The sequence below is a fragment of the Sander lucioperca genome, chromosome 16, assembly GCF_008315115.2.
Source record: "Sander lucioperca isolate FBNREF2018 chromosome 16, SLUC_FBN_1.2, whole genome shotgun sequence".
In the NCBI taxonomy this organism is placed as follows: domain Eukaryota; kingdom Metazoa; phylum Chordata; class Actinopteri; order Perciformes; family Percidae; genus Sander; species Sander lucioperca.
In genome coordinates this window covers 4,514,581-4,532,594 of record NC_050188.1, presented here as the reverse complement: position 1 = coordinate 4,532,594, position 18,014 = coordinate 4,514,581, and the positions used below count along the sequence as shown (strand labels likewise).

At 41.2% G+C, this 18,014-nt stretch overlaps 1 protein-coding gene across 1 annotated transcript; it reads left to right on the top strand.

Annotated features, from left to right (window-relative positions):
• Window positions 1-940: 940 nt before the first annotated feature.
• On the top strand, window positions 941-17,424 carry parp10 (poly(ADP-ribose) polymerase family member 10). The gene is made up of 11 exons (XM_031287147.2): window positions 941-1,062; window positions 3,030-3,205; window positions 5,041-5,283; window positions 5,929-6,159; window positions 6,266-7,278; window positions 8,342-8,554; window positions 9,697-9,823; window positions 10,308-11,312; window positions 13,674-13,807; window positions 13,885-14,059; window positions 16,210-17,424. Exons 2-11 carry the CDS (start codon window positions 3,031-3,033, stop codon window positions 16,506-16,508), a joined length of 3,615 nt encoding a protein of 1,204 aa, XP_031143007.1. The 5' UTR covers window positions 941-1,062; window position 3,030; the 3' UTR covers window positions 16,509-17,424.
• The last annotated feature ends 590 nt before the right edge of the window (window positions 17,425-18,014 follow it).

Genomic DNA, 18,014 nt, shown 5'->3' with positions numbered 1-18,014 from the left:
GTTAACCCCCTCCCCCCATGCTAAATCAGTAATTTCATTAGCCAATAATCTCTGAGCTAGCTACGGAACAACGTCAGCTAACATTTTTACCTAAACCTGACACTTTATAAGTCACAGTAATAACGACCAATTCGACCCAATGTTCTAACATTCAGCTAATTTAGTAGCTTACGTTTCAATTTGGGTTCTAATCTGCGCCATGAAATTACCAACTTCTTCTCTGGGGACTACAAACGATAAACTTCACAACTGCACTCCTGCTCTCCCTGTGACAGATTAGATAGACACTCAGCCAAAGGCAGGAGTCTGGCACAACCACCTCCGATTGGCCCAAACTACGTTTCTGTTAACCATTTCCTTGACGGGGTTACAAGTGCTTTAAGCCCTTTGAACCTGTAATTGTTTTCCCTCTGTCACTAACAGACAATTTCGAAAACTCTAACTTGAAACATCACATTTGATTTAAAAAGAAATAGTTTTTTATTATTGTTATTTTTGGGGGGGCTGAGATGAAATTTAGGGGTGCTTAAGCCCCCCTAAAAAAGGGTCTAAAATCGCCCATGACAATGCATGATGTTTGCATTGACTATCTGTTTTGCATGTAAAAGCTTAACTAGATATGCAAAGCAATAAGTAGGCTAACTAAATGTGGTGGATTAACAAGCACAATATATCGCTTTGAAGCTTATTGGAGTAGAAGTTTAGTACTTGAGTTATACAGTCTATGGTAACTATAGTTCCTTAAAGCAAGGCAATCACCATGATAAACTTGATTTTTATTTAAGATAACATATCATGTACAATAATAATGAATTGACAAAGCTTAATAAATAAAGGCATAATTGTTACAGCTGCTGATAGTATCAGCAGCTGTAACAATGCAGTATCAGCCTGATACTGCAGTCTCCATGATGACTTCATAAACTGTCTGTTTCCCTTTAACGCGCGCCGCTGATGACGCCACCAGTTGTTCGACAAGCAGCACAACAAGGAAGTGCCTCTCTGGCTCAACCCGTTTCGGACCGGAGCGACTTTATGAGCTATGCTTTTCCTGTAGCACAGGTAAGTAATGCTCCAAAAAACCTCGTGAAAATGGATTTTCTGTTGCCAAAATAAAAGGCGTTTGCGATAAACTAACGTCAAACTCCCGTGTCGAAACATGGCCTATGTAGCTAACGTTATGAATGTTACTGGTTTCACTTTCTAGCTGGAACAAATTTAGAGCCAGACACGTAACATTAACTTGCATGAACTTCAGGTAACGTGAAACTACGCAGTAGGGGAAAAAAACAGACCGTTCTTCAGCGACTGTGTTGGTAAAACGTTTAAGAAAATGTTTCTTGTCGCAAATACACCACCATTACATGTTGCTCCTAAACTAACGTTACTCTGTTATTAAGGCCGAGCTTCCGGGTAAGGTAGCTAACGTTAGCATTGAGCATGTTAGTGTCAGCCTAATCACTGTAACGTTAACGACATGCTGGTTTCCGAACTCTGTCCGCTTACGTGAAGAAATCATTAAATGAGCTTCTTAAACACATGTCAAATAGAAATGCTGTTGTTTTGCTTAAAGTGTACTTAAGCGGAATTATGACTACAAGAGCAAACGTAGGCTAAATGTGTTGTATGCATCAGTAAAAAACATCGACTCAGACTTATTCTTTGACAATGCATATTCGGCTTCGGTGGTTTATCGCAAAAGCTAAAAAAACAAAACAAAAAAAAAACAGAATGCAGAACATGCAATATGATTTAGTTAGGGACATCTTGAATTTCCCCCCAAGAAGAATGAGTTTTAGCGGGGTTAGTTAGGCCTATTACCAGTTGCACCGAGATTATCAGCATAGACCGTGGTAAAGTCGGTTTTATATTGGACGTTGGATATTGACAAAGTCGAAAAATCTATTATGCAATGACCTTTTGACCTATCCATCTCAAAACACATCTGGTGATCTCCGCTAACAGCCCTACACGGAACACAAAGCTTCTTTTTTTGAAAAAATCCACCCTTTTGATTTTATAAATATTTGTTACTCTCAAAAAATGCTTTAAATCTATTATGCGGCTTGACCTTTTGTCAAAACACATCTGGTGAACTCAGCTTTGTGTTACGTGTAGCGCAGTTATCTGAGTTCACCAGTTGTGTTTTGAGATGGATAGGTCAAAAGGGCAAGCTGCATAATAGATTTTTCGAATGTGTCAATATCCAACGTCCAATATAAAACCGACTTTACAACGGTTCTGCATAGTCACTTCACCAGAGCAAGTGTCATGTCATGTCAAATCAGAAGGCTGAATAGCACAGCGAGGAACTCTTTCTTCTATACTGGCATAGGCATATGGGAGGATCTCCCACGCTACACCAACCAGAGTCAGACTAGAGGGGGTGTATAGGAATAGGGGTAAGCAGTAGAGCTGCACGATATGAGGAAAATATGCAATGTGCGATAACGTTGAACGATATTACTTGCGATGAAGAAACAAAAGTGTACTCAGTTCTGCATTTCTGCTGCTTTCAGTATTCTGCTACAACAATACAACAAATTGCATTCTTTTATTGAACTTAGAGAAAGTCCTGCACACTGACCATTACGCAAAAATTCTTTTATTGAACAAATTGAACATTTAATTGAACATGCAGTTTTCTACTGATACTTTCTTTCAACTAACTCAAATCACTCAAAAAGAGTGTCTTTTGCGATATGACGCAGCCTTTTGCGATGTGCTTATTGTGCCAGTTATCGCGATAACAATGCAAAAAATATATAAAACCGAAAAAAACAAAATCCTCGCATGTTAAAAGCTGTACTGAGCAATTGTTTTTGTTTAAAAAGTGAACTACGTGGAGAGGCGTTCAGTGATAGTATAGAATGAACGCCCAGTACGAGGTACTTGACCTCAGAAGAGTGGAAAGTGAGGTTTTCTGAAAACTCGGGCTACAGCTTTCACACAGTGTCAGGAAGCTGCAAACAAAGGATTTGGACTACTTTAACTGGTATGGTATGACCTGTATGTTTTTATGTTTTTAGGATGCCTGTTGAAAGCCTGGAGAAAAGGACAGTGGAGGTGCTGGCTCTGCCTGCAGCAGTGGATGAGGAGCTGCTCTTTCTGTACTTCGAGAATAAGCGCCGCTCTGGGGGAGGTCCGCTCGTCTCTGTGGAGAAGAAGGGTGACCGCGCCATATTGGTGTTTGAAGAGGCAGAAGGCAAGTGGCAACAAACTATATTCGTCTGGGACATTTTGCAAGTATGGGCGTGCATATCTATTTGTTAGCCTTTGACCCTAGCTGCTTTCAGAATCTTACATATTCTTTTTCCAAATTTCTTCGCTATCTTTTAATTTGGATGTCCAGTCAGTGCTGGTGGTAAATGTAGTCCATTATAGGAATAAATTAAATTCCCCACTTTGTGCTGTATTGACTGAGAAAGCGAGTTCTCCTGCCCGCGGAGCCGTGGCACCTGTGCCTACGTGTACAAGGATGCATTGCGTGAGCAGCGACTTTGCTTACCTCTCTTGGCTTTTTTTAGTTAACAAAATAAACTCACAAAATGTCAAGAAAGGAAATAGTTTTACACCTAAACAGAAAAATACAACCGTACACCTTTTTTGAATTCAAGGTCGTCTCTTTCACCAAACCAAGACTAGATTATTTCCCTTGTTAACACACTTGTTAAACACACATTCATTCAAACCGCTTCTCTCTGGCTAAATATGCTGAATATCTGAGTCAGCCAAAACACTGTGAAATGTACACTGTCAAAACTCCTCGCCCATAGCATCCTTTGCACTCATATCTTCGCAAATGAAACATAACTACAGTGGTGCTCGTAAGTTTATGAACCCATGTTGACTAAAAAGAGGAATAAAAAAATTAAAATTGGAAATTGATCGTAATGTCTTTAATTAAAAAAAAATGTAAAAATTCAACCTTTAATGACACCAATTTTCTTTGTGATTGAATAATGTATTGTAAATAAATAAATGTTCTTCCTTAAAATACAGGGGGCATAAGTAAGTACATCCCTATGTTAAATTCCCATAGAGGCAGGCAGATTTTTATTTTGAAAAGCCAGTTATTTCATGGATCCAGGATACTCTGCATCCTGATAAAGTTCCCTTGGCCTTTAGAATTAAAATAGCCCCACATCATCACATCCCCTTCACCATACCTAGAGATTGGCATGGTTTTATTTCAGTTAGACTGATAGCTGGTTTGATTTGCATTGAGAGATGATTTTATGGAAAGTACCCCATGCCAATCTCTAGGTATGGTGAAGGCTATGTGGGAATTTAACATAGGGGTGTGTATGCTTATGCCCCCTGTATTTTAAGGAAGAACATTTATTTATTTACGATACATTATTCATTCACAAAGAAAGTTGGTGTCATTAAAGGTTGAATTTTTCCTAATTTTTTTTTAATTTAAGGCATTAAGATCAATTTCCAGAAGATGATTTTTTTTTATTCCTCTTTTTAGTCAACTTTAGCATGGGTTCATAAACTTATGAGCACCACTGTAGTTTACAGAGAAGAACACATGGAAGATTGTAGACAGCATTGAGCCCTAGCTGTCAATGCTGAATTAGCATTCCGTACACCTGTCGCACACTGGTGTCCGGAAGTAGAGCAGGTTGTGCAGCTGCAGCTGGCTCAGCCCCAGAGACAAGGAGAACATTTGCAGGCTTTTTTTTCACACACCACACACCTAACCCAGATAGATAGAGGAAAGGTTAAAAATCGCTGAAGTTTCCATTTAAAAAAAAATAAAATAAAAATAAATTAAGTGACATCGGTAGGAACAGAAAATTGCAACAATATCTTTTTTCTTCAAGTCTGTGCTTGTTAGAGGTAGGATATTTACAGTGTCTTATTCAGACACAATTTTATACAGACTTTCAAACCACCTCCAGAACACTAACACAGAAACAAAGCATTACTATGCTTAAAAGAGAATTGTAATTCAAGACAACAAATGGAAACGTCATTAAAGTACTGTATGCTAATCCCGCCTTTTTATTTCTGTTGCAATCATTTTGACAGCTGCAGCCCAAGTGCTGTCTAAAGGGCACCACGTTCTGCATAATGTGGAGCTGAGTGTGAGAAAGCTGGCCTCAAAGGACCCGTGTAGACTGCTGCTGCGGGGGATCAACCCCAACACCAGCACAGAGATGATAGAGCTCTATGTGGAGAACATGATGGGGTTGAACGTGCCTGACTACGCTCTGTATCCCTCGCCGGGAAGAGACTTCATTCTCATTCACCTCAGCCAACCCTTCTCGAAAGGTTTATTGAGCACAATATCTTTCTTACTGATGTGTTTGAACTGCTTCCAAATGTCTAGCTTGTTATTTTTTTCATGGCATCGTTTAATATATATCAGTCCCTCCAGAAAAACGTGGTTATGCGATCGCATAATTCAATGCATAAGTCCGCATATTTATGCGGGGGCCGCATTTTATCAAATACGCTGCACTTTCGCCGCATAAATTGCAGATTTCCGCGCAAAATATGCAGGGCTTGCATGATTTCATAATCCCCGCATTTTCATTGCAAAACAGTCACATATATCTTAGCAGAAAGATGGAAAATGTTGCGTTTACTTCACACAAGAGCAGCCATTTTCCCGTTACCATGGGAATGTTATGAAGTGACGTAATTACGCGAACATCATCGAAAAGCTGCAAACCCCGCGATGAAGCCATGATGAAACCGCAGTTTTTGCAAGTTCCCACAATTTTTGCAAGTTCCCGCACTTTCATCGCATAAAATTGCATAAATATCCCGCATATTCCATCGCATTTTTTAAGAAAACGTGCCGCATAATCAAGGATTTTTGCCCGCAACAATCATAAAAAAAAAAATGTCTCAGAAATGTGGAAGGACTGATATATCTATATATCTATATATATCTTGTTTTTTGTTTTGTAGACTTCCAAAACCTTAGTGCTAAAATCTCTAAGAGGAAACTCGACGGGGCCATGGTAACTCTTGAACAGACTGAGCAAACTGACTCCGTGTTAGTGGAGAACCTGCGCCCTGGCACCGCTTCAGACATGCTGACTTTGTACTTTGAGAGCGAGCGAGGTGGGAATCAGAAGGTGAAGGAGGTCACAATGCTTTCAGAGGGTAAAGCCAAGGTGTCCTTTTTCAATTATGAATGTAAGTTTTGTATCATACAACCTTTTTAAAAAAACAAACAAAAAAAACTCTTGTTTCATCGTAGTTTTCTTCAATCAACAAAATGTCTGTATTCCCTTTTTGACAGCTGTGGGCCCTGTCCTGGGTCACCTGCACAAACTGGACGGCGCCGATCTTGTTGTGATGCCGTACCTCGACTGTCTTCAACCCACGGAAACATTAACGTCACCAGACTCTGGAATTGGCAGCCAGGATATGACTGAGAGAAACTTGGAGGATATTGAGATGCAGACTAGTCCTCCCGTGGTGGTCCATGACAGCAGCCAATCCTCCTCTCCGATGGCCTCGAAGCCTCTTGCCGCACAGGTAGCAGTAGAAGAAGCGGCAGAGGAAGTCATGGACCAAACGGAGGCCGATGATACACTATTAAGCCACGTTGCCGTCGCTGACCCAGTAAAACTCGCTTTGTTTCAACTCAGCACCTTTCGGAAGGACACTGAAAAGGCTCACCCAAGTTTCACCATCCAAATCAAAGACAATGGCGTGCACATTGCAGGGACTGACAGGCAAAAGGTGGAGCAGATAAAGCACGCCGTCTTGGACTGTTTTGGCAAAATGGCTGAGACTCATTTCACCCTCGAGCCAGAAAAGGCGCAGTTCCTTGCAAGAGAAGATGTAAAAGAGCGTTTACTGCAAAGCATGGATCAAACTGGGTCTCCTGCTATGTACACCGTATCAGACTGTAATGTCAAGGTAACCTCCCTCTCCCAGGACTCTATTAACCAGGCAAATAGCTTTTTGAAATCCCAGCTGTGTCACTTCAGCATTCGGGTGGACACGGAATATGAGTGCATGTTATATTGCAGAGAGTGGACAGAGTTCCTGCAGGCTCTGGGTTTCTGCTCTGTTAAAGTGTCCGAAGGAGGAGGCGAACTTGACGTGGTCACTCTGAAAGGTATGGAGAATGAGAAGCAGACTGCAATCATGGAGTTTCTTACTACACCCATTGAAAGGGAGACGGTCATCTCTATGGAGCCAGGCATGCTGAAATACATCCAGATCCATTGTCATCAGCTGCTGGCTGACATGGCCCAAGTGTCTATTTTCCCACTAGAAGCAGAGGACATCTGTGGGTTAAAGGTATGTGGTGCGTCAGTAGCACATGTATGCAGAAACAGAGACTGCAGTGTAGACAATTCCAAATTTTGCTGTACAATTAACTGTCTCAGAAGTAATTGCGATTAACAATATAATTGTCTCTCTCGCATTTATCTTTTACGCTTTCAAACAACTAAACGTTTTGAATGAATTCCAGGAAACATCTTTTGGCTATATTAGTGTCATGTGACCCAGATAATGTAACAACACAGGCACACCGCCTATGAAGTAAACAACGCCTTTTTATCATCATAAAACATTGTATTATTTTCTTGAATTCACATTAAATTGACAATAGCTCAGTAACGTATAGTCCGGCGATAAAAAAGCTGGCTGCTGGTGATGGTGGGCAAAAAAGGTTGTTAAATTAGCGGGTTTCCCGAGCAGATTTCGGGCCAGAAACACAAGCACGTTCAATTTCTCTGGCTTGAGTCAGCTACAGCCCAGGATGTTTGGAGTTGCTATGGCAATGAGTGACAGCTGCCCCTAGCACAGCGTGGCTAAACGGTAGGGCTGTGCAATTAATTGGAATTTAATCATGATTATGATTTCGGCTCCCAATGATCACAAAAACGGAATAATCGAGAAAAACAATTATTTAGCTCATTACGTTTTGCAAGTAAACTCTTTATTTTCTCTTGTGTTCTGAATGAAAAAAATAAAGTTTAAATAGGAAAAGTATTAGGCAAATTTTACTGTTGTGTGTTTTTTTTACTGTTGATTAATTTAACTTTTTCCACTTTTTAAGTTCAATAATTACAACATCTTTCCAGAAGTCAACGAGTAATCGTGTTAAATTATCGTGATTTCAATATTGACTGAAATAATTGCGATTATATTTTTTCCATAATCGAGCAGCCCTACTCAACGGTCCGGTGTTACGGGCCTACTGCAGTGGTGTAAATAAATGTCACTGGTGATTGAATGTTTGGTTTTCAAGATACCGTCTTATTAATTTCTGGTGCCGTATTAACATTGTTTTTTGCAATTCCTAGACCCATCGTATTGTTTCATCTTTTGTTATTTCTGTGAATGTGCCCGATAGATCCATGGCCCTGCTACTGCTTGTCAAATGGCTGAGGAGGTGTTGCAAGGCGTGGTGTCCTCTATCTGCACCAGAACCATCACAGTGAATGCTCCCGGAGTGACTCGGTTTTTCGACGAGAAGGAGTGCAAGAGCATCCTGGAGGAGATGGAGAGGAAGTTTCAGGTCTATATCAGCACGAAGCATGTGCCCTGGGAATTCCTGCCACACCAGGTAACGTAATGATGGAAAAGAGCAAAGTCTTTCTTACTTTTTGTGTTGTTCTGTGTTTTGAGGCTATTATATACAATGTCATTCTTTCACACTTCCTCTCAGTTGACCAGTTATACCAGTTGTCATTCATCTTGATGAGCAGTCTTGAGGCCTTATTACAGTATAGCCTGAGGCTGAATTTACCAGCAAACACAAGGCAGAAGGGAAACACTGATGTTTACTGTGTTTCTTGCCTGCTCAATATTTTAGCTTCTCTGTACTTTCTTATCTTACTGCTGCGTTGTTGTCAGGCTCAGCTCAATGACCACACACAAAACAATGTGTATGTTCCCAAATGTGGCAAAGATCATAGAGGAACCAGTTTCAGGGTAATGGGTGAGATGAAGACATGAATGCATATCAGAGGCAACCACTGATTATTAGTATGTTGCATGCTGGGTTTTTTTTTTTTAAACATACGTTTTTCTTGGTTAAAACCATTACCTACTAGAGGGTGACTCGGGAATCAATTGTCGCTCCCATCCCGAGACCACGAAAATACTCCCGTCATATCCCGATCACATGATGATTTTTTCTGTTGATTTCTATGCTCTATTCCGTCCCTATCACGTTACCAACAGTGAAATTGACTCCCGTGCCGTGGGACTCCCGCGGGAATACCGTGACCAGCAGGAGTCCCGAAAAATTGTCACCCTCTATTACCTACATTACTGCTGGCAATTTTTCAAAGCATACCAAGTTTTAAGATTGATGAATGCACTTTCTGACCATCAAGTCACTGGTTGCAGTTAATGCCTCTATGTTATGAGCATCCACTTTAAAAAAAACTTAAAATTTGCTTGAGATAACAGTCTGGTTCTATTTTTATGATAATAATAATATGAGGAGTGAAGACTTCCCTGTTTGGCGAATACAAATTATTGTTGGAAACTTGATAGTTATATTTATATATACTGTGTGTGTATATATATATATATATATATATATATGTATACACACATACATACATACATACATACATATATATATACATACATACATAGCCTAGTTATTGTAGCATTATGTCAAAATCTGCTAATGAACATGTTTCCTGTGTAAGAAACATTTGGTGTTCACGGAACATTGTATTTTTTTTATTTTAGGACTTTTTAGAAACTGCGTGGGACATGATGTCCCACAAAAACTTCCAGAAAGTGTCTTCGGATGGTGCTCCACAGGAGTTAAAATCAGACTCAATGCAAACTGATCACAATGGAGCTCCTGGCAACGGTAATATCTATCTCTTCAATAATTTCTCATATTTCTGTGCAGTTTCAAACCAATCTGTAGTCTGGCTATCACCAGATCAAGCTCAGTCTTTTAAGATTGAACATTAGTCTGGGGAGTCTGCTCTGTATTTTCATCTGAGGCGTTTTCTAAGAGGCGTAATCAACGGGCATAGTTCAAATGACTCTGTACGCAATTGGATAGTCCTTCAACCAGTCAGACCAGCGATCCGGGTGACGTACTTTGCAACGGGTTGCTGCGCTTTGGTGGCCGCCATGTTGAATGTAAACAAAAAGCTGCTTGCCGTCGCTTCTCTATCGGCATCGTGTTAAACCCGCCAATAGCGCGCCAGGTGGATAATATTTGTAACGGAAGCAGGATAGAAAAATGTACAGGTTTCCAGCCTGAGCTGCAGGGCGAAATCAAATCGCCGGCAGATCGAGCTGGGTTTACCCTGTCTAACAAATTTTTTTTTTCTTCTTTGTAGGCCTTTTAGAGGAGGCAAAGAGAATCGTCTCAGCCGTCGATGAAAGACCCGAGGGGGGTGTGTCCAATACCGACCAATCTGATGACATGGATGGCCTGGACCTGTACACGGCAGAGGAACCGACCAGCCTGACATACCCTTGTGTGAGATCTGTCGATGCGTCTCAGCGCTCAGCTGAAGGGAACGCTGCGAGTGGGTTACTCCTGCAGAGTGACGGGGCTCGGGGCCTTTCTAGCAACCTTGAAGAGGAGGCCCAGCTTTCTCTAGCCATCCAGTACTCTATGGAGTCCAGCCATTGGTCCCTGGAGGATGATGAGGAACAGCTGCAAAAAGCCTTGGAGCTCTCCAAGAAAATGATCCCACATGAAGCATCGTCCAGTTGTACTGACAAGAAGGTGGGCCAGCCGAAGAATAAGGACCCCAACGTGTCCTTACAGGACGCCATCAAGGCAGCCAACACCTTGCAGTTGCTTGTTTTCGCAGGTTATAACTGTGACCTAATTCGGGTGGACATAGCCTTCGGGAAGAAGGTCAGCCAGAGACAGATCGAGGAGAAACTAGAGAACAGGACTGTGAAGAACATGTCCGAGTACCACAGGAAGTGTCTGGAGATGATCAAGAGGAAGCACGGAGTGGAGATCCAAATTCAGGGCACCATAATCACCGTTTCTGGCTTCAAGGAGTACGTGCCCGGAGGACTGTGTGACGTGAAGCTGCTGCTGGAGAGAATCTCCAACTCTGTCTCCGACCGGGAAATCCTGAGGACTGTCCAGTGGGCGTACCACGATCCGGCCTCTTCGGAGAAGATTCCTTATTCGCCCGATGCCACTGTGTTCATCGAGAATGCTCTGAGGTTGAGGCGGAAAAAGGTGGATATCTTGCTGGACAATCAGCCCCACATCATCGACTTTGAGAAGATGGAAGAACACAACGTAGCTTCGGGGAAATCTGTGAAAATCTCCAGGAAGTTGCCCGAGTTGGGGGATTTGGTTGAGGATGTACCAGGTAAAGGGAACTTTCTAGTGTTCTAGTGCTTCTGATGCTTCTGTGTATTTAGAAATAAATTGAGTAAAGGATTATCAGACACGTCAAAAATATAACTGAATGCATCATTTTAGCCGGCAAGCTAATGCAAAAACAATAAAAATTGGGCTGGAAGTGGTTGGGATGGCTCGGTCGGTGGAGCGGGCGCACATGTACGGAGGATTGTGCCTCAACGCAGATGGTCCGGGGATGGGGTCCGACCTGGGATGGTTTCCTGCATGTCTTCCCCCTCTCTCGCCCCCTTTCATTGCTTTCCTATCATTAAAGTCGGAAATGCCCATGTGGCTGGATACCGAATTAAAATACTTTTTAGGCACCAACCGAATTGCCTCTATAGTATAGGAAAAAAAATGCCTCGTCATTCAATACCCATGAGCCAATAAGCACGCAGCATGGGTTAGGGGGTTATGGGTTAGACATGTTTTAAGTCATTATGAGTTACGCGCTCTTTGAAGGACGAGGCAGCACCAACTTCAGCCCAATGTCAACTAAACAGGAAGGCATGTAAGAGAGGGGGATCCAGAGAAGCTTGGCATCCCAGCCGGGGCTGTATCTGGTGCGTGGGTGGGCAGCAGTCAGAGCGTACTCCATGCAGCTGGTCACTTTGGTAGCATGCTTCTACCGAGATCTCATAATGTTTGTGATTGGCTGTCTAACGTTACACAACGTAGAGACACGCAGGAACAACTCTACGTTGCACAGAGACGGGGCTCACGTAGTAGGAGATAAAAAAATTAATAAGATTTGTGGCGGAATGTTGTAATTTCTTTTTGTTAAAATTGATTTAATAAAATAGTATCGTCCAGGAGCCGGTATTGAAGTCACGGTATTGGTATTGGTACCGGTATTAACATTTTTTGAACAATACACAGCCCTAAAAAAGACACCGTGCTTCCAACGATATAACGTTATGTTTATTTTTAAAGTGCCTTTTTTCTGGGATTTGGGGTGTTATTTTGTGTCTCTGGTGCTTCCACACTCATACAAACTTGGAAAAAAAAACATCCATGCTGTTTTGAGTGAGATACATAGTGTTTCCTTTAGGATTTTTTTTAGCAATGGGGGCAGGTTCGCACCCATATATAAATAATAATATAAATATAATATAAATAATGCACCTAAAATACAAACGTGGGCGAGGGCGTTCAGCAATCGCTATCGAATCAACAGCCAGGTGCAATTTAGCTCGCAGGTGAAGAATACAAACAATGAAAATCACCAGTTAACTTCATTTAAATTTGCAAGACCAGGCTTAAAGGAACTGACAACATAAGTTATACGACTTACAGTTCTCAAGGACGTACACACACGATCTCAACTAGCTAGTTATCCTCGTGTGTCTGCGCTATTTTCCGACATACACTCTAACAATGCAGCCCTATTTCTGATACCGTAGGGGGCAGAAATGTTGCCGTGGGGGGCCACCATGGTCAAATCAACATAGAGGAAACACTGGATACGGGTTTCTGAATGTGTCCTGCCTTCAGTCTCCAGAATCGGCAGGGCTTTCTACGTCACTAGCCGAAACGAGGTGGCGAACCGTAGCATGCTAGCTCGTTCTGAATGGCAAAACGCTGCTACAACACACACTAGTTCACCATAATCTACAAAAGAACTACTTACTGTTCTGCAGGTATTACCACGCAAAGTTGGAAGTGCACCCTCGTTTAGAAGAAGTCTCCCGGCTAATCCTGCCTTGTACTAACTGAAGTTGTAGAAACAAACAGCTAGCTAGCTGATGTGATCCTTAACTAGCTACTGCGCATGTGCGCCTCCCAACAAAGATGTTACAGCAGTGAGAGGTCTCACTCTGTAGCTAAAACAGAGACCTGACACAGGGTGAAAAGAGGATCTGCTGCAACAAAAATATGGTGTTTTTTTGAAAATTAAATCATGTAAACCTATTCTGGTACAATCTTTAAAATTCAATTATGAACCTGGAAATGAGCATAATATGGCCACTCTTGTCATGTCTCTTGTCTGATGGAACTAAGTCTTGGACTTTATTTTGTCGCCACTGACATTTTGTAAATTTGTGTCATTTAGTGTTTTCTTTCTCATAATGTCAAACTAAACCTCTAAGATCTGTTAGCTAGCTGACTTTGTTGCTGGCTACTCCATTCTATTCGTGAACAGTATTATTATTTATTATTATTTTTTCAGTTATATTTTTGACATGGCTGATCATCTTTTACTGCTTTCTGCTTTTTGCCAGATTTTGGGGTTCCAGATCTTTGTCGATAAATAATATGAATTATAAAATGAACAAACTCTGATCTAAAAACTCAATGAAATGATGATTACTAAATGCATTGTTAACAGAAGAGGAATACTCTCTGCTGTCGAACCTGCCCGAAGCCACCAAAATCGACGAGGAATCGGACGAATTTCAGGAAGTGGTGAAGAATTTCTACGAGACCATACAGGAATACCACAGCAAAATCAGAATCATACAGGTTAGAAAGAAATAAGCCACGTATTTTGCAACAAATTCTCTGCTGTGTCTGAGATAACACTTAGATTTTTCGCACAGGTGGAGAAGCTCATGAACCGACTGCTGTACAACCAGTACAAGTTGAAGAAGGCGAGCGTACTGCAGCGCGCCACGTATCCGGAAATCGAACGGACTCTCTATCACGGCACAAGTGAGAAGTGTGTGAAAGAGATCTGCGTTCACGGATTCAACAGAAGTTTTTGTGGAAAGAATGGTATGTGTTTAATACCGCCGTTCTCTTGTCCGACTCAATTTCTTTGGCAGCGGTGGAAGAAGTATTCAGATCCATTACTTAAGTAAAAGTGCTAATACCACACTGTAAAAAAAACCTCTGTTACAAGTTACTGCATTGAACATATTACTTAAAGCTAAATTGTGAAAGAATTTCTCCCATCTAGTGGTGAAATTGTATATGACAACCAACTGAATATTACTTTCTAGCCCTTCCCATTCCGAGCGCATTTCAACTCCTACGGTGGCCGAACCCGAAAGTAGCTCTTATAGAGGAGACACACTTAATAATCGGCCGTCGGACCGTCTGGCGAGGTTGGTGACTCCAGTTTGTTCGGTGTGTCCTGTGCCGTCGGCCGTCCGAGGAGCCGTCGGCCTTCATTTGGGCCGACTCGACATGTTGAGTCAGAGACAGGGCAGTCGGGACTCACCCGGAAATGGGGAGCGGATGAGCCGCTCAAAATCTGACGAAAATCTTTTAAACTGACCTTTGTCAATCTGAAATGAAGACAGATTCAGAAACTGCACGGCCTATTTCTCGCTTAAAATGTTTTCAGAAACACTTTTCAGTGAACTATTTTAGTACAATATGAGATCGTATTCTGAACGAGCCGCCATGACAGTCTGGCTGTGGATTTCCGGAGAAAAAAGAACCACGTGACGCATTCGTCCAATCAGCTGCCGGTTTTCATTTTCTGGGAAATAATCAGGCTGTTAATGGAAACAATACAGAGCAGCGCCGCCTGTTGCTATGGAGACGTATTACGTGCAAAGCGTACGCTCAAGTCGGCGTTGCCTCAGTGTGTTCTGAGGCACTTTTTTGGACCTCGGGGACCCGACTGATCAGTCCGACTGCCTTTTCTGCCGACGGTCGGCCCGTCTGGTTGGTGTGTCAGGGCCTTTAGTATGTCTTTTACACACAGCTGTTCCTGCCACTCCAATTGGTCTTGTTGTTTTGCCTGTCGCGTTGTCGTTTTAATTCTCTTTTCCGCTTCCCTGGCGAGTAATCTCCCTCTGGCAATCATCACGGTGCCACTGAGTGTAAAAGCGCGAAAGGCGGAGGTATGTCCCTCTTTGGCTAATGTATTTTAAAGATGGAGGCGCTACATGGCGGCCGTCATTCCAGCGACTCGCTCGTATGTATTCTGAATGATTCTGAATGGCAGATTCTACACATACGAGAATACTTTGATTAGTTGGTGGAAGTAATTACACCTGAATGAGCACATATTTATGAAAAAACAAAGGGTTTTTTGCTAAGAATCAACTCAAGACATGACACAATGTAGGTTTAAGTAAAAGTATGTAAGTACCATCAGGAAAATGTACTTAAAGTATCAAAAGTAGAAGTACGCAATGCTTAAAAATCCTCACATTTTCCAAACAGTTCTGTCAATCAACCTAGTGTTTCATCGTTGTTTAATCATTTCAGTTTGACTTGTAGGCCTGTATATGTTGGGTAGTTTAATTTACAATAAAACACCATACTTTTTACTAGCCTGGGAAAACCCTGACGAACTTCCAGCAAATTTGAGGTTTGCTCTGCAAGTCCGTCTGGCCAAGAGCCCATTCAAGCCCATTTCCAATGTTTCCAAATTGAGGCACCAATCACAACCGTTGAGGCAGGCTTTACACGATGACGATAGCGCAGCGACGGCGAGCAACTTTTTGTTTACGTTCAACATGACGGCTACCGAAGCGCCGCTACGTCACCCGGATCGTTGGTCTGATTGGTTGAAGGACTATCCAATTGCGCCCAGAGGTTTTGAGCGGCGTCCGTTGGTGAAGCCCCTTTTGAAATGGGCTGTGAATGAACCTTCCCCAGAACCACTCTCAGTTACAACTGAGAAGGGTCTGGTGTCAACCAGGCTATACTTTGTGTGTTGTGTGCAGAAATCTTAATTTGTAAAGTAACTAGTAACTAAAGCTGTCAGATGAATGTAGTGGAGTAAAAAGTACAACATTTCTCTCTGAAATGTAGCGGAGTAGAAGTAGAAAGTGGCATGAAAAGACAAGTAAAGTAAAAATTCCTCAAATTTGTACTTAAGTACAGTACTTGATTAAATGTACTTAGTTACATTCCACCACTGCGTCTTGAGTATCAATTTTTGACGTGTTGTTTTCTCCACGCAGCCACCGTCTGGGGTCAGGGGGTGTACTTTGCCGTCAACTCTGCGCTGTCGGTCCAGGAGCAGTATTCCCCCCCGAATGCAGACGGATACAAGTTTGTTTTTGTGTCGAAGGTTCTAACGGGAGACTACACTACAGGTGACCATTCGATGAAGACCGCCCCGCTGAAGGAGACCGACGGTATTCCGCTCCGATACGACAGCGTGACCGATGACATCACGAAGCCGTCAATGTTTGTCATCTTCAACGACACGCAGGCTTTTCCTGAATATCTCATCACATGCCAAAGAGTCCACCGCTGAGGAAACCGAGAAAAAAAAGGACTGCTTCTGTTATGTTTTTACCTTGTTTAGAAAAAAAAGTGCATTTGATTTATAAAGGGCTAACTATTATTATAGTTATAGTGTACTGTTTTTGTTTTTTCATCAAGTACGTTGCTGTTGACTGTTCAGTCTACTTTCAGATCTTCGGTTTAGTCCAGTCTGATCAAGAGAAACTCAAACCACTGAAACCCAGAAGCCCATTTTAGTTAAGTCACTTTAAACATGCTCTTTCAGCACAGATGTGACTCAGCAGTTATCGCATGACATTGCACTTAGTCATTTTGGCACCACACACTCCAATTATTATTTCCCATGCTTAAACATCGCAAGCATCCAAGGTATGTTGTATTTATGATTTTGAAAACGAACATAACTGACATGCTGCACGTAGTTCTTGATACAGATCATTTTATTAAAGTGAATGTGACATGTTTTTAGCCTGTTGACGGTGCTGGATATGCTGCTGCCTGAGTTTGATATGATCTGAATATAATTTATATATACATTTTTTACTTTCAGGTTCAGTGGTTTGAGTTACTCTGTAGTGTACAGGTTCTTCTTGGTGATATGAAAATAGTTAAGATAACTCTGATAATAGCTCCTAAATGTAGTTACAGTAACTACCTGGTATGTTAGAAAACCAGCAGTTCCAGGTCCACTGTTTTACCTTTTTTTTTAAGAAAATGTTATCGAAAAATATGATACCATGTTTACAAAAAAAGAAGGAAAATTAGGCCTAGATTGAAAATAACTAGAATTATGCTCAACACAATGCAGCAAATCATGAATTATTTTAGGTTTTAAGCTATCTTGTAAATGTTAAGCTTTGCACATCTATCGCATTTAAAGTGAATGTGTATTCTTAATTTAATAAAACACAAATAATCTGAATTAAGCCTTGTGTGCCATGTGCAAAACGTGATGGGTCTTGATTTCCTATTCTTTACCTAGAGCGATGAACAAATGCATGAAATGAGTGAAGTGCCTCTTTTGGAGTCCCTTTGGATTAATGATCTTTGGGTTTTCTTCTGTCTGTGACTTCTGGCCGGGAGATGTGTTTACCAAAGATCTTTTTTTGTTGTTATTATTTTTGATTGTATTTCAAATTCTGTAAAAGTATTTTTTTTTTTTTTTTTTTTAGAAAACATGAAAACATTGCAGTCTAAAGAAAGATCATTATTATTTTTAAGAAAATAAAGCTTCTGAAAATGAGATACCATTAGGAGTTTCTTGGGAATTTGTTTTGATCATGCGCTCAGTTGTATTTACCAAAAATGGGCTACTGTATAGAATATTATATATATATATATATATATATATATATATATATATATATATATATATATATGTATATGAATTGAATTGAATGTTATGATTTAACATTTTTCCACACTAAAACAAGCACACAAACGTTGTCGAAGATGTCCCAAAATGTTGTTTCAGACAGTACAGTACATTTTTTTATTCAATTACAACATACTCAAA

Excerpts from the sequence above, each read along its gene's own strand:
- parp10 (XM_031287147.2), top strand. The coding sequence starts at position 3,031 with ATGCCTGTTGAAAGCCTGGAGAAAAGGACAGTGGAGGTGCTGGCTCTG. Across the intron at positions 7,279-8,341 it reads AGGACATCTGTGGGTTAAAG|ATCCATGGCCCTGCTACTGC; the intron begins GTATGTGGTGCG and ends TGTGCCCGATAG. Across the intron at positions 13,808-13,884 it reads GCAAAATCAGAATCATACAG|GTGGAGAAGCTCATGAACCG; the intron begins GTTAGAAAGAAA and ends TTTTTCGCACAG.